The 17,297-nt window shown below is 38.6% G+C and overlaps 1 protein-coding gene across 1 annotated transcript; it reads left to right on the forward strand.

Annotated features, from left to right (window-relative positions):
- Positions 1-12,629: 12,629 nt before the first annotated feature.
- On the forward strand, positions 12,630-16,526 carry NBR1 (ubiquitin-associated (UBA)/TS-N domain-containing protein / octicosapeptide/Phox/Bemp1 (PB1) domain-containing protein). The gene is made up of 6 exons (XM_079039964.1): positions 12,630-12,978; positions 13,487-14,529; positions 14,612-14,738; positions 14,834-15,085; positions 15,332-16,114; positions 16,201-16,526. Exons 1-6 carry the CDS (start codon positions 12,952-12,954, stop codon positions 16,297-16,299), a joined length of 2,331 nt encoding a protein of 776 aa, XP_078896090.1. The 5' UTR covers positions 12,630-12,951; the 3' UTR covers positions 16,300-16,526.
- The last annotated feature ends 771 nt before the right edge of the window (positions 16,527-17,297 follow it).

The following is a 17,297-nucleotide window of genomic DNA, read 5'->3' on the forward strand; positions in this document are numbered from 1 at the left end:
AATCGGGAATCAGTAGACTCGGCGAGTCAGGGGCTGACTCGGCGAGTAGAGTCGCGAGTGGAAGGACTCTGGACTTATGAACTCGGCGAGTCAGTAGGGTGACTCGACGAGTAGGGTTGACCTGGAAGGTTGACTTTGACCAGATTTGACTTGGTTGACCTTTGAAGGTCAGTTAGACTAAGTGTTATGTTGATATTGGTAGCTCGGGGAGCTAGCGGAGCAGCAGTTCGGAGTCAGTGGTCAGGTAGCGGTCAAAGGGGGTTAGCAGCAGCAGTTCAGCAGTATCAGGTGAGTTTCCCTTTGTATGAATGGGTCTACGGCCACAATGCCGGCCCATGTAGTTATGAGTAGAAGACCCGGGGGTTAGCCCTAGGCACAGTATGCTAGTATGATATTCGGACGAGGTCCAATGATAGAGGGCGGGTGCCCAAGGAGCGGTTTATGTGATAGTTTATACTTGTTGTCTGTGTGATACTTGTATGTGCCTGGTAGGGAGGTGAGTTTGGGCGAGGTCCCGTATCTCACCAATAGCAGAGTGTGGATGGTGTTCCACATCTCAGTAGCAGCAGAGCAGGGGCGAGGCCCAAGTCAGGAAAGGAGTGAGGGTGGGTTGGGCCCGTATCTCACTATCAGCACGAGTATGGACGAGGTTCCATGACTCATCAGTAGCAGGACACGGGCGGGGCCCGGAGATAGGCGAGGCCTTAGAGCAAGAGTTGTTAGTATATGTTTAGTTTATGTAATGTTATGTGATATGTTTATGTGCTATTATATGTTAGTGGGCGAGGCCTAAGTGAAACATATATGTATCCGAGCAGGGCTCGAAGCCAGGCGGGGCCTAGAGCGGCGAGGCCGTTGTAGCGGGCGAGGCCCGAAGTAGAGGGCGAGGCCCAGGATAGCGAGCGTGGCCCAGTATGTGCAGTATGTGGTTTTACATGGTATGTGGTAAGGTGGGGAACTCACTAAGCTTCGTGCTTACGGCTTTCAATTTTGTTTTCAGGTACTTCCGGTAGCGGAGGGAGGAGCTCGGGGTGATCGCATGGCACACACCATAGATTAGTTAGCCTGGGAATGTTTACTCTGATAATAAACATGTGTTTTGAAAACTTATACTCAGATTATGTTTTGGAATGATGTCTCTGGTTAAAGTAACGTTTTATTAAAAAGAAATTTTTGGTCTTGAATTTTGGGATGTTACAAAAAACTATGTTAATACATCTTTCTTAGCAATCTAATTCTAACTCTAAGTAGTAGCTCAAGAATCTAATCTTCGAGAAATGTGATCAAAATCCATTCCTTCACGGTTAGATTCTGCTCACTTCTTCCCTTAAGTTTCCTTTCTTTTCTTCGATCCTACAAAACATCAATTGTAATCTTATCACATTATGTATTAAGAATCTAGAATAGAAGCTTAAAAGAGTTAGTTAATGGATTTTACCTATATTAGAGCCATACGTTTCGACTCTCCCATCTCTTAGATCTCTTAGGTAAATGGGGCAGCTTTGTCTCCAATGCTCTTTCTCTTGGCAATAAAAGCAAATTGACTCTTTTGGAACATGACATGGAACTACTTCAAACATTGCCTTTCTTTTATGATCAAACTTTTCGATCATAGCATGTCTTTCGTTGCCATTGTTTATATCCATAGAGGTCTCGAAGGCAGATTCACCAATCAACTTTGCTTTTCTATTGCGCCAAACCATTGCTGATTCAGCAGCAATAAACATATAGGTGAGATCTATAAGGGTCACGTCGCGGTTCATCATATAGTATTCTCTTACGAACTCACTATATGGGTTAGGAAGTGACTGAAGAACCCAATCAATAGCCATTTCCTCATAGACAACGTATCCCGACATTCTTAACCTATCAATGTGTGACTTCATCCCTAGGACGTGTGCACACATCGACTTTCCTTCTTTATGTTTACTTGCCAAAAAGGATTGAGTGATCTTGAACTTTTCAAGCCTTTGAACTTGTGGGTTAGGGAGAATAATTGGAGGATGAGGAGGAAGTGAAGTATGATCTCTTGTTCCTCGATCGAATCGTGGAATATCATCTTCATGTGGAATGCTTGTTCCACGGGATTTGAGAAGACCATAGTTGTCAAACTTTGACATCTACAAAACGGGATAAAACGAATTCAAGTTAGTTGATTGATTGAGTCCTTAGTAAATCACCCAAATGAGATACTAAGGCTAGGACCCAACACAATATTCCACAACTCGGGAGAGGGATGTCGTAACTCTAATTGCAGAATATTTGAAGGTAAGTGAATGACGATTCACTAATTTCCACCACGAAAAACGAAAAAGAAATTTAAGTTTTAAATCTATGAAAACTCCTAGATCCTATGAGATTCATTGAACAATTCAATGGCATGTTTAAATCTCGATATGCCCCTCTTGTTTGTGACTGGGATGCCGAGGATCACAAAGCGGGTGTGAATAACCATGCAAACTACATGGTGCCCTCACATGTTACAATCACATATTCGATGTGCCGGTAAACCACACACGCGCCACCGAACTATGACAAACATCGAGTCACCCTTTGCTACCTTTGCTTAGAACCATTTAGTATGCCGGTAAACCACACACCTCCACTAACATCTTCGCAAGGGCACAAAGTGTAATTTCATGGAATTGCATCAATTCACTTTAGCCTAAGTAACTAAGATTGGGAATTTGAAAAACATTTAGTTACTTTAGTAATTCATTATACTTATAATGGAAGGTTTCGTCCTATCCTACCCGTTCGGCTAACGACCCTCCACCAGTCAAGAGTGCGGTGGGTAAGAGTGGATACCCATTCAATCGCCATTTTATAGGCAATTTCCTTAAACACCCCTTATAGACCAGCTTCGTGAATGAGGCCTACTAACGGTAAGACTGACTTTTACTCATACATATATATATAATGTTAGACTTTTAATGTTATATATAGTATAGGGTGTATTTTACACTTTTAAAATATTAGGTGGTCAAATTTAACAATTATACTTTTAATTCAATTAAATTGTAAACCAAAACTTTTATGGATTTATTAAACCTCTTTTAATTATACTCCTTAATTAATTAATAAAACCATAAGGGTGTGATTTGAACTTTTTCAAAACAATACTAGGGTTTTAGAATTTAACATTCCTAATTAACCTTTTAATCAACTTTTAAATTCCAAAACTTGAGGGCAAGTTTTGAAACATTTCAAAACATTAGGGTTTAGAATTTAAATATACATCAAAATTAAACAATTAATCAAAATTTAAATTCCAAAACTTGAGGGCAAGTTTGAAACTTTTTCCAAAACATTAGGGTTTTAACTATTTAAATTTCAAAACAGCAAAACTCTGGGTTCAAATTTAAACTATAAAACCTAAAGGGGAAAACATGAAACTTTTCATAACAACAAGGATCAAATAACAAATAATCTAAATTAACATTTAATCACATAATTATCCATATTTGATTTATTTAATGATTTCTTGCAAAACAATTTACCAATTTAATCAAAATAATTAATCAATTATCACATAAGGAAACAAATATTTTATTAATTGATAAATATCTTCAATTAAATCAAGAATATAGTCAAATATATCATAAAATCGGATTTATATTGATCTAATATGATAAGGCAACTATCCTTAAGCAAAAACAACAAGAAATCCTGAAGTTTACTCCATCTGACGAGTTGACTCGTCGAGTCAAGCATGGACTCGTCGAGTCTGCATGGACTCGGCGAGTCCAGCCTCCAGAAACCAAAAAATCGAATTTTTCAAACATATCAAGCATCAATACAATAGAAACCAGTCTAGGCTCTGATACCACTGATGGGTTTTGGTCCTAAGAACATCCTATGTGCTCATACAAACCCTAATGCTTGGATCTAGGTTTCTCTATTGTACATGCAAGTTATCCAAGACTATAAACCCTAATTCTAGCATTCAAGTAATCATATTAACATGAGAATAGGTTTAAGATGTTACCTTGATTGTTATGTAGCAATAACAATCCCAAATCTCCTTGTATTGACTTTAGAAAGCTTAGAGTCACAAATGTCACTCCTCTAATGGTTCACAAACACCATAAGCAAGAGGATGAAGAGGGGAGAGAATGGAGGCTGCCCAAAAACTTCTACAAACCCTAGAGGAGTCTTGTCCACGTTTTTGGTCCTTAAGGGGTCTATATATAGTGAGTCTATTAGGGTTATCTAACAAGGAAACCCTAATTTGGATGCTTAAGCCCTAAGCAACCCATGGACTCCTTTAATTAGGGCCTTGGACGATTTCCTTATGGGTTTCCCCATAGAATTCGTCCACTCCTTAATTTAAGACAATCCATAGCCCAAATTGCAATTATCCTATAATTACAATTCCAGTCCCTTAAGTTTAATTAATATCTTTTAGTCACAAAACTAATTACCAATTAATTCTTGACTGATATTAATTAAACAATATGATTTCTCCTTTAATATATTATTCTCATAATATATTAATAAATCATATTTAATCCTTTCTCTCCATAATTCATCCTATCAAGTTGCTTTGGTGAAGGCAACCCAAAAGGACCATGCACCATCGGGTCAAGTACATACCAAAATAGTTATGGACTTAGACACTAATCCAACATGTTATTTGCTTGGTAGGAAGATCATGTGGGGGTTCTCATGCCATGAAGACCATTTGGGGGTTCCCATGGCAGGAAGACCATGTGGGGGTTCCCATGGCAGATAGTAAGACCACTTGGGGGTTCCAGTGGCACACTGGCACTAGGTGTAAGACCCTAGAGGGTTTCTAGGGATTCCTTATATGTTGTATGCATGGCTTATGTGATATGTATAGTTGTTTTAGCTAGTATGATATGTTGTATGTGGTTGTGTGTGGGTATGCTCTGGGGAACTCATTAAGCTTTCAGCTTACCGTTTGTAGATTTGTTTCAGGTACATCTGAGCCCAAGGGCAAGGGCAAGGCGTGATGGCGCGGCGTGCACTCTCTTTCTTACTGATATGTTATGGGACACTCTGATGTTTTTAAATAAAGTTGTAATGAATATGGATTTGAAAACAATTGTGTAACATCCCGGAATAGCAAAGAGTATAGTTGAAGGGCTAAAAGAGTAAAATTGGAAGGGGAACTCGGCGAGTCCATGGGTGGACTCGGCGAGTAGAGTCGCAACTTGGTCGCGTGTTAAGTGGCCGACTCGGCGAGTCAGTAAGGTGGACTCGGCGAGTAGGCGCTGAGTGGAGAAAACCCTAATTCTCGGGGTTGAGCCCTATATAAAGAACATAACATTCATTCCCCCAGCCTCTTTACTCATCCTCAAGTCCAGAAACCCTTAGCCTTCGTGTGTGAGTGATCATATTGCATTGGGAAGCTTGGAGAAGCAATTGTTGAGGAAATCTTGAAGGGTAGGAGGCTTGGAGCAAGGGGCTTTGCTTGGATTCGAGTTCCATTGCACTTGGGGCGTTCTTTTGAGGTAATATCTCGTCCTTGGGCTGTTATTCTTATGGATTCATCATTATGGGGTTTGTGGGGAGCTTATCTTTTGGTGTTTTGGAGTTTAGAGGTTAGATATGAGGTTGCTACCTCAGATCTGGAATGGAGAAGGGTTGGAATGCCTGAAAGTCCCTGTGTTTGAGTGTGTAGTGAAGCTATAATGTCCCAAACCCTAGCCCTAAAGTGTTAAAGGCCTAAATCTCTTTGGATTCACGTAAAGTTTGCCACTTTACGTGATGGATGGGTTGTAGGAGGCTAGATCTATGTTTTGGATCAATTGCATGGCTTGGAGTGCTTCTGTATGGATTCAGACCGGTGGTACTCGGCGAGTCACATGGGTGGACTCGACGAGTTGCTTGAAGATGAGCTGGAACTCGACGAGTTGGAAGAACAACTCGGCGAGTTGGATGAAGATGGCCTGGAACTCGACGAGTTGTATGAACAACTCGGCGAGTAGGTTGAAGATAGCCTTAGACTCGGCGAGTCTGTTCTTGGACTCAACGAGTTTTGTCGAAGAGTCCCAATATTTTCTGGTCAAGTCGAGAATCGGTGAGTCAAGGGATGACTCGGTGAGTGGTGTGCGACTGGACTCAGAGTTGTTGGACTCGGCGAGTTAGGTCGCGGATTGAGGGAAGTCCTGAGCTTGGGGACTCGGCGAGTCATCGGGTTGACTCGGCGAGTAGAGTCAGTCAGGGGTTGACTTTGACCTTGCCCAAGGGTTGACCAATTGTCTTCCGGGGGTATTTTGGTAATTAAGGGTATTTATTGAGTTGAGTGTTTTGGTGTTCAGTGGAGGAGTCCGTGTCGGAGTTTGGAGCAGCGGGATCTTATCCTTTTAGCCGACAGTTTCGAGGTGAGTTATCCTCACTATATCAACAAGGTCTAAGGCACCAAGGTCGACCCTTATCGGATTGAGATCCGGGTAGTTGTTGTTCTGTTACTGCTTTGATATGTTTGCATCCTGAGAGCTAGGATGGTATATGTTAGAGACCTGATTGAGATCGGTATCTTGAGAGATAGGGAGATGCTATGCTAGTGACCCGTTAGGTCGGTATCCTGGTTAGGATGATGATATGTTATGTGATCTGTTTGATCTGCTTGTTGACTGTGAATTGCTATATGATTGTATGTATATGTGCACATGGTTGTTTGGACTGGAGTTGGGTTGAGGCGGGTCCTGCTTTGTGCTGTAGGCCAAGATACCCAGGGCGGACCGGTTGTTCCGAAGGCCTAGAGAGCGGTCCGGATAGGCTGTAGGCCCCAAGAGGGCGGACCATACGTGCCGAGGCTCAGAGAGTGGACCAGGCCGACTGAAGGCCCGGTGCGGGAGGACCAGTCATACTGTAGACTCAGAGAGTGGACCAGGTGGATTGAAGGCCCGGTGCGGGCGGACCAATCACACTGCAGACTCGATGTATGTGGTTAGATTCGGAGAGTGGACCAGGTGGATTGAAGGCCCGGTGCGGGCGGACCAATCACACTGTATACTCGAGGTTTATGGCTAGACCCAGAGGGTGGAGCAGGTGGACTGTAGGCCGGTGTGGCGGACCAATCACACAGTAGACCCGAAGTGCATGGCTGTTCTGTGATCATATATGTTGTGGCATGTTATGCGTGTATGGTATAAGTGATTGGTATTTTGGGGATATCTCACTAAGCTTTCGGGCTTACAGTTGGTGTTTTTTCAGGTTCTTCAGGAGACCGTGGCAAGGTGAAGGCGTGATCGTACCGCTCCTCATGATTTTGTAGTAATGTGATTCTGGGAATACGCTAAATGTTTTGTATTGAAAACCTTTTTGTAATGATTTAATGGAATCGAGTTGTTTTTGAAAAATTTAAAATTGGTTGTATTTTTCGGTCGTTACAAATTGTTTTGGGATTTCATGGTTTATGCAAATGTGTTTGATTAATCAAAAATGAAAATTTTCTTCTAAAATTTGGGTCGTTACATGACCGAGCTTTTGTCACATCGTGGGGGTCTCAAGACAAAGCAGTCGTGGAGAATGTCTTTTCTTACATCGTGAAGGCCAATCCTTTACGTTGTAAGAACTATTATGGCCTTCTTAATGCATTAAGTTCTTAATCGCTAAGGCTATTCACCCATACTTTCTATAAGGATTTCCTACCCCCCAATGCATCATAAAAATTGGTGTTTTATGGACATGAATGTCTAATGCATGTCTCTTCCATTGTAGGTCAAAAACATGGAAGAAATGAACTGAAAATTGTGCATAAGACCAAATATACCATAGAACTCTAGATCCATAATACATATCACCAAAAGGACTCCAAGGATCCATAAAGTTACCAACTTTACGAAACCTACCCATTCAAACTCTCATAATCATGGAGAAAAAGGAAAAGAAGCCTAGATCTCGAGGCACTAAACATAAAGCTTAGAACTTGAGGACTTACAAAAGTCCAAAATATGAGCAAGGATGAGCGGAGGAGGTTAGCTTGCTAGATCTATGCACCAAGAGCTTCTTCTTCTTCTTCTTCAAAGCACCAAAAAACCACCAAAAACTCTCAAATGGAAAAATTGACGCTAAGGTTTATGTTGAGGGTGAAATGGATGCGATGGAGGCTGAGGGTGACCCCCGAAATTAGGGGTTTTGCATGCAAGGATTGTCACGTTGTGACTAACATGTTGTGAAGTTGTGACATCCAGTGAGATGCGTGTCTTTCTTGGGCATCGCCACATCGTGACACTCGCATGTTCACGTCGTGGCCAACAAATTCATTCTTCAAGGCTTAAATTGACAAACTCAAAAGTGATGGTTACCTAGAACTTGGTGTTACAATTCTCCCCCACTTGAACTAAATTTCGTCCTCGAAATCCACATCTGCAAATAGTTCTAGGTAGTGCTCACGCATCTCCGACTGGGCTCCCAAGTCCACTCAGAAACCTTACAATGTTGCCACTGAACCTTGATTAAGGGCACCACCTTGTTCCAAGGCCTTCATCTTCCTATCTAAAATTGTCACCGGCATCTCCATATAATTTAGGCGCTCATCGACCTAAATGTCGTTTAATGGAACCACTATTGTATCATCAACCAGACACTTCTGAAGCTAAGAAACATGGAAGGTGCTATGAATCTGACTAAGCTCCTCATGCATATCCAACCGGTAGGCGACCTTGTCTACCCTAGCCACCACTCGAAGAGGTCTGATAAATCGGGGGCCCAACTTTCCCCGCTTCCTAAAGCGTATAACATCCTTCCAGGTTGATACCTTCAATATAACCATATCCTCAACCTGAAACTCTAACTTGGAACGTAGCCTATCAGTGTAACTCTTCTTCCGACTCTGAATTTGTCTGTAACCTTTGTCTGGTCTTGTCGCGAAACTTCAACATGTCATAACTTATTCGTTATAACTCGGATTTTGGCGTTCTTTATATCTCTGGAATCCTTGTATCGACCACTACAACTTTCTTCATAGATATTGGGTCTATCTATTATTTTATTTTTGACGCTTATTTTTATTCTTAACTTATTATATCTTATAAATAAGTATAATGCACATAAAATCACATAATTCACATAATATTCAAATAATTTCTTTTTATTACATCAAAGTAGGTTATAGTTGTTGACCCTAACTATTATACCATTATACTAATGCTTAGCCTAGAAACACGGACGTTACAACTTTGAGCATACGTGGTTCAGACGAAAACCCTAATAATTAGGGTTTGAGCACTATTTAAACCCCATTATGGCCCCAAGACTTTCCCCTTTATCAGCCTCTATCCCAAGATCAACCCACTTTGCAAACCCTAGTTCATTTTGAGCATTTTGTGCTTTTTGGAGTGATTGTATGCTTCCTTGGTTGTGAAGAAGGATCTTCAAGGAGAAAGCTTTTCCCTCAAGACTTTCGATCCAACATTTCCTCTCCATTTTGCACCATTTGGAGGTATAAAGTTCTAAACCTAGCTTGTGTTTCTGTAGATCTTATTTAAGGTCTGTTTTCTTCCTTTTTGTACCAAAAGTTTAGGGCTTGATGAGTATGAGGTACTCCTAAGCCTTCAAGGTGTTTTTTCAAACGTTTTAAGGCATCTCAAGTCATAAAGATGCAAGCTTGGACCTTGATTTGTCCCCATCCAAGAGTTAGAGTGTAGAAAAAGGTGAAAATAGGCTAGGTTTTTAGTGTTGGGCTTCTTGTAGCCATGTAAAGACATAAAGTTTGCAACTTTGTGGCCTTAGGGGTCTTAGTAGGTTCAGATATAATTTTTGGTCATAGGGTCTTAAGACATTAAGACACTTTGCATATTTTTGCATGAGGGGTGCGTATGCTGGGCGTAACTTCCTATACACCGCGCTTACTGCATCCAAGTCGCGATCCTTCTGCTTTGGTTGAGTACGTTGTGCGTACCAGTTGGTACATCGAGCGTACGACCCGGTTCAGCTTGGGGGAATTTTGGGCCTTAATCATTGGGCTTGTTATTGGGTTGGACCATGGACCTTCTTATTAATGGGCTACTTCTGATGATGGTCCCATATTAGACCTTGGATGATCCTTGGGTTTGGGCCTAGGATTTTATTGGGCTTAATAGGCTTAGCTTGGCCTTGGACTTTAGGCAAGTGTTGTAGGTTTTAGTTTTGTTTTATGTCTCAATTATTAATTGGGGCTTTATTGTTTAGTTAGCACGAGGTTTTCTCAAGTCCAGCAACCCGAGTGTGTATCTGGGATTTTCAAAAGTTGAGGTGAGTTTCCTCATTAGATCCATGGGTCGAAGACACCAATATCGGTCCATTGTTTGTGGTGTAGAATTTTGAATGTTGTGTGCTGATTATATGGAAGACCAGGATCCGGCCCCTGACATTTGTATGAAAGACTAGGATCTGGCCCTTGGTAGTTATACGAAAGACAAGGATTCGGCCCCTGACATTTATATGGAAGACCGGGATTTGGCCCTCGACACTGAATGAAAAGACTATGATTTGGCCCATATCATTTATCTTTTTGCATGTGTGGTTTTTGGTACTTGGGAAACTCACTAAGCGTTATGCTTACAGATTTTGTTTATGGTTTTAGATACTTCCAGTTACAAAAGGAAGGACCCGGTGTGATAGCACAACATCCTCCCATCACGGTTTTTGCATTTGCAATAATTTGTACTATGATGATATAATAGTATGATTTGTATGGATTCAGACCAATTAATGAATGTTTTTGAATGACATTTATTTTGGGACGTTACGATAGACATGCTACCTTTGATTTCCTCTTTTACAAATACATGTTTTGAAAGGTAAAATACAAGTTTTTTAAAGCATTAGTTACAAGGTTCTTTAAATAAGAAAGGGGGAATGGATATTGACCCTACTGTGTCTGATATGCTCTATACATGTGAAGGAAACTCACCATCTATTATACTTTTGTGATTTGGCGATGGAAGTGTGACAACGTCTGAAACGATGGTTGGATATCGACATTCATTCTCTCACTAGTATTGGTGATATGTTTCAATGGCTAAACTCTTACTGTGTGTTGGAGTGAAGAAGAGTATATTGGATTTAGTTTTTATGATTGTGCTTTGGATGTTATGGTCGTATCAAAATTCGCTTATATTTTGTTCAAAGAAATATCGTAAGGGATATTTATTCGATATTATAGTGCGTTCGCTTTTAATTGGTTCAGCTTTAGAAATGTAAAGCTAAGTATAATTAGACACCTTGGGTTATAAATCTCGTTATGTAATTTCCTTTTTCCTTTTAATTTTTGTTAGCATCTAACTAGCTTTTTTTAGTAAACTTTGATGTATGCCTTTAAAAAAATGACATTTTAAACAAATATCTTGCTAATACAGTTAAAGATTAAATCACATATAACAACATTATTAGATGGAGATGCAACTTCAATTGATAGTGAGTGTTTCTAGAACTTGAAAAATATGAAAATGGTGTAAATTTTTTCTTAAGTTTAAATATATGAGGTTGATGGGTTACGAATTCACAACCTTATAACAAAATTTAGGGGTGTTTGTTTGGATGGATCGGTTTGATCCGATCCAATCAAGTGAATCCAAATTGATTTCGGTTTTCAAAATATGGATCAAAATAGTCCAAATTAAATTCAAATCCGATCCGATTACAATTCGGTTGGATCGGTTTTTATAATTCGGTTTTCAAAAATCGAAACATTTTAAAACGACATATAATTATAATATTATCCAACTTTACACAAAAAATGAAAACAAATTGTTTAGTTGTGATTTGAAATTTATAAACAACTACTAAGAAGATGTATTATAGTTAAATATTTTATAAATAGAAAACTTTTGAGAGAAAATATATATTAATGTTTTTTTATCGGGTGAAATATTTGGAACTTATTTGAAAAAATAAATTACAAAATTAATATATATATATATATATATATATATATATATATATATATATATATATATATATATATATATATATATAAAATAAATGTTTATTAGGTTGTATTTGACTATTTGGTTCTTATTTTATAAACCAAAACCAATTTCGGTTCTGTTGAAAACCAATCCAAAAATCCGAATATCCGAACTAAATATTTCAATCCAAATTGTCCAATTAGACAATTCGATTTTATCCAAATAATGATCAAATAATGATCAGTTCTAACAAAATTGCAGCAAGGTCTATGATTTCGTTGGCTATATATTTTGGATCGTAATCTTGATTTTTAGTTTTTTTTTTATTAATTTTTTTTCTCTAAATTAAAAGCTACTTATTATAATTGGTTGATTCACACTTATGGCGCCTACCCAAACTTTCTCTCCACGCCCACCTTAAAGTCGTTGACAAATTCACCCCTTATCCATAAAACTACGATTTTGATAAAATTCCCTATTATATAATTGTTACAGGCATTATTTTATATATAATGCTAAACTATAATTTAAAATTGATAACTCAATTTTTTTTTTCATCTTTCTTATAAAAAAATATTCAACCAAATATCGTACCATGTTAATCTAAGTACACCCGTTTCTATAACCGTCATCGAGGTATATGCACATGAGATACTTGTATTGTTATAATTTGATGATAAGTCAATTGCAATTTTTCGTTCTTATTAAAATTGTAAAGATATTTTTACTGAATTTACAAATTTAATATGATGGTGATGTATTTGTATACATGAAAAATATGACTTTTGGTTTTTCCTTAATGTGTTAGTTTTCCAAGATTTCTTTGGAAGAAAGAAAGAAATTCTACCTCTTCACACCGTTCTTTATATACCCGACTCAAAATTCATTCCTTTTTCATAACCTCATAGCGATTGAAATCGCTTCTCTCTTCGCGGCTCACGGCTACGCGTTTCGATCAATTTTCTATCATCCAATCTAACTGGGTTTTCTTTCTTATCGTTAATAATCAATCGGAGCTATTTTATCTTCGTTTTCGCAAGCGTTGTTTCTGTTTCTTTCAAGGGTTGTTATCACTTCAGTCTCTCACATGGCTTCTTCGTCGATCGTGATCAAGGTTTGTTCTTAACGCTTCGTTATCGGTTAAATTGTATAACCTTATGTCTTAATATCTATGTTAGTTCAATCCGAGCCAGATTTTAGTATTGTGTTCTCTTGTGTTTCGTTTATTTTTTTGGGAAAAAATTTCTTTGTTTTTGTTTTTAAAGATAAATTATTATGCGAATTGAACGCTATTGGGTGCTGTTTTGGAGCTAGGGTTAGGGTTTTTGTTTAACCGTTTGTGATGAGGACGATTGGTTCTGTTTTTCTGAAACCTTATATCGCCCTGTTTCTAAGTGGGTTTGATTTCGAGTTATTATTGATTTCTATCATCATATACAGTGTATTGAAGGGCGAAGGTAGTAACTCATCAGGTTGAAACCCTAAGTATGAAAATACTCGTTATCCATTTGTTAATGTAAATTAAAAGAAAACCATGTATCTCATGCAAGTTTCATGCATCTTATCTGCAGTTTGGTTAATCTTAGCTTAAATATCCGGATATATTTGTGAATTTTTTGCAGGTTAAGTTCGGTAAAACTCTCAGGCGCTTCAGTGCATCCGTCAATGACAATAATCTTGCTCTTGACACTGTTGCTTTGAGGGAAAAGATACGTAGTCTCTTCAACTTCAATCCTGATGTTGATTTTACTCTCACATACGTTGATGAAGATGGAGATGCAGTCACTCTTGCTGATGATGATGATCTTCGTGATGTTGTTGGACAGTCTCTGAACCCTTTAAGGATCACTGTCAAGCTTGAAAATGGCAGCAATGGTGGATCATCTGGGACCCAAACCCCAACCCCAACCCCAACACCAACACCAACACCAACAACAACAACGTTCCCCCTGAGAACATCACAACCCCAGATCCCTTTTGGACCAATTCCAAATGTGTTGTCTGAATTTCTTAAATCTATGCCTGAACCCCTGCGTGATCAAATTACAAAACTGCCCCTCGAGTTGGCATCCAAAGCAACACCCTCTACCCCTATGATATCTGAACTTGTGGAAAAGATGACACATGCATACCTGAATCAAATTTCTGGTTCCATGGCTACACCACCAAGGGCCCACACCTCTAGTGGTGAGGCATCAACTGTGAAGAATAGTAAGCCTGAAGCTGAAAGTTCAAACTCAAAGAACAAAGAGAAGGTTGAAAAGACGTCTGAAGGTGTGAAGTTTAAAGATGTTGTTCAACCACCAAAACCCATGGATCTTAATGCTCCTTACTTCGACTATGAAGCTTTTCCATCAGTTGTGGAAGGGTATAATGGGAATTCCTCTGCTGAGAAAAACAAAGACACTACTGATGGTGTGGAGAACAAGAAAGATTCCGGATGGGCTCAGGGGATGTTGAATGCAACTAATCAATGCCCATTTTCAGGGATGCCATTACCTAATGAGTCATATCATCATCATCCTTCTCGTGGACATGGTCATCATCATCATTGGAAAAGATATGGCCATGGAAATGGCTTAGGAAGTCTAGTATTCCATCGAGGTGTTCGTTGTGATGGTTGTGGAGTCCACCCGATAACCGGGCCCCGTTTCAAATCCAAAGTGTAAGTTGTTAAACAATTCATGAATCTTTGTTGTTAAATTCAAATCCATCTTTTTTTTTCCTAACTTTTTAACCCTTTACAGGAAGGAAGATTATGATTTATGCAGTGATTGTTTTGCTGGAATGGGAAATGTTTCTGATTACATAAGAATGGATCGTCCAACTAATCCTGTTAGGCATCATATGCCTTTCAGAGGTTACCATGATCCTGTAAGTAGTTCTCTTTTTCTTTTTATTCTTCTTATTCTTATTATATTTAGTTTTTATATGGTGATATTGAGTGTTTTTTTTTGGGTTTTTGGTAGTCTGTTCGTATTCCAACCCCTGGTTTGCCTCATGCTTTGAGGGCTCCTGGAAGTAAGTTGCCAAGGGCAAAGCTTGATAGCAGATTCATTCTTGATGTGAATGTTCTTGATGGAACAACCATGGCGCCTTTCACTAATTTTACTAAAATCTGGAGGATGAGGAACAATGGGACTGTTATTTGGCCATGTGGCTCACAGCTTCAATGGATTGGAGGTGATAGGTTGAGCAATTCTGTCTCTGTTGACATTGAGGTTTGTAGCTATACTATTACTACCTTCTTCTTTCTTTTAAATTAAATCTCTTAGTTAGTATTTTTGGTAATGATGGAATCATGAATTGAATGGAATGGTTCATTCCATAGGAATGAGAAAGAATCTGTTTGTTTTTTGTTGTTCCATTATTTTATTCTATTCCATTCCGTTCTTTCAAACCAGCCAAACATGATATTGATAATGGAATGTAATGACTGATTCCATTCCTGTGTTTGATTCTCTCAGATTCCAAGTGATGGGTTGGGTGTGGAGCAGGAGCTTGACATTGCAGTTGACTTTAATGCCCCTGAGCTTCCAGGTCGATACATTTCCTACTGGCGTATGGCATCCCCATCTGGACAGAAGTTTGGACAGCGTGTTTGGGTCTTAATCCAGGTGGATTCCTCCATGAAAGACATGGGTGAAACCCAAATCAATCTCAACCTGCCACCTGTCAAGATGAACAACCCCCCTGTGGGCCCTATCCCTGAGCCTGAAGTTATCAATGAAAACACCATTCTTACTGGAAACAATTTGATCAAGGTCAATGATTCTACTGAAGATACACCTCCTGCTAATAATCAGGACATGGATTTTCCAATCAATGACACCTTGATTATCACCAGTAATGGCATGACTACTACTTCTACTACTGTTGCACCACCGGTGGGGCCCACTGCTAGCTCTCCTGTTTTCCGGTCTGCTGAGGTGGAAAATGCTTTGGCTATTGTTTCTAAAGAGCCGCCTGCTTATCCTACTGTGGACTTCTCTGAAGTGCCGCCTGTGATTACTGGTGCCACCTTGTCTCCGGTGGCGGTGGTGGACCCATCTGGATCTGCTCAGGAGGGAAGTGAGGATCATCTTCTTCAGGAGGAGAATCTGCTGGTGGAGCTGGAAGCAATGGGGTTTAAGCAGTTGGATTTGAACAAGGAGGTGTTGAGGATGAACAATTATGATCTTGAGAAATCAGTTGATGATCTTTGTGGTGTTTCAGAGTGGGATCCGATGCTTGAAGAGTTGCAGGAAATGGTGAGTGTTTTGAATTCTGTGTTTAATTAAATGTTTGATTGATGATTGTGTGATATTAAATAAATATGTTGTGTTGTCTGTTTTAGGGTTTTGTTGATGAGGAAGCGAACAGGAGGCTTTTGAAGAAGAACAATGGAAGCATCAAGCGTGTGGTGATGGATCTCATCAATGGAGAGAGAGCTTGATTTGAAGAAGTCGCTTTTTAAGTGATGATTATCTAAATAAATTGAAGTGGATCAAGACTTGGTTTTTTTTTTATGTGTGTGTGTTATGTGTGTGTTGGTGAATAATGAAGAATGTTTATGTGTGGGTTTATTATGTGTGGGGTTGATGTTGGTTTATGGAACTTTGATGCTGTATGCTCGCATTATATGACGTTGTTTGTAATATAAGATGGGTTTTTGTTTGTGTATATGCTTGCTTTGATTATTTGAAATATTTTGTTATTTTGTTCATTAAATATTTCTTAAGTACATTTATATGAATAAGGTATACATGTAAAGCACCTTTGGCCTTGGGTGCATGAATTTGGGCAACATTTAATTTGAGTTGTTTTCAACTCTGAACACTTGCCGTACAACATCCTCTTTGATATCAAACCAAACCGGATCGGATAAAATCCGTTCCATGTGGACCTCTTTTAAAATTCCAAATATCAAATATTTAATTACAGTTTGGTGATTGAAACCAAGTGTGATGGTTTCTTCAGAAATTCTAAATTTAAGTTTGTGTTCATCGTGATTCGGTGTGTAATATTGATTTTTATTTTGTATTAACGTTGGATTAAGTTTCATATGATTATCAATTATGTATTAAAATAACGTAACTTAACTCCATCCATTTTCTTATATAACACTAACTAGGTGTGAAACCCGTATGTTATACGGGTTCGATAAAACAAAAAATTAAATATGAAAGTTTAAACAAAAATTTATTTAAATTTCAAATTTTAGATTTGAAATTTAAAATTAAAAATTTGAATTTAAAAGGAAATATATTAAATATTATATGAGTAGTAATATTATAATTTATTGGTTATCTTGAATTAAGGTAATTATTAATTGAGGTGTAAATATGATGTGTTAATTAAGAAAAGATAAAAAATAAGAAAATGACAAATGGAAAAAACATTTAATCAAAAATACCAAAAAATGACATGTGTCCAAGTTAATGAGCGAGTGAC

The sequence above is a fragment of the Lactuca serriola genome, chromosome 4 (assembly GCF_051521515.1).
Source record: "Lactuca serriola cultivar US96UC23 chromosome 4, Lser_US96UC23_V15, whole genome shotgun sequence".
Taxonomy (NCBI): domain Eukaryota; kingdom Viridiplantae; phylum Streptophyta; class Magnoliopsida; order Asterales; family Asteraceae; genus Lactuca; species Lactuca serriola.

Coding starts and splice junctions, on each gene's coding strand:
- NBR1 (XM_079039964.1), top strand. CDS start 12,952: ATGGCTTCTTCGTCGATCGTGATCAAG. Junction 14,530..14,611: donor CCCCGTTTCAAATCCAAAGT/GTAAGTTGTTAA, acceptor AACCCTTTACAG/GAAGGAAGATTATGATTTAT. Junction 15,086..15,331: donor CTGTCTCTGTTGACATTGAG/GTTTGTAGCTAT, acceptor TGATTCTCTCAG/ATTCCAAGTGATGGGTTGGG.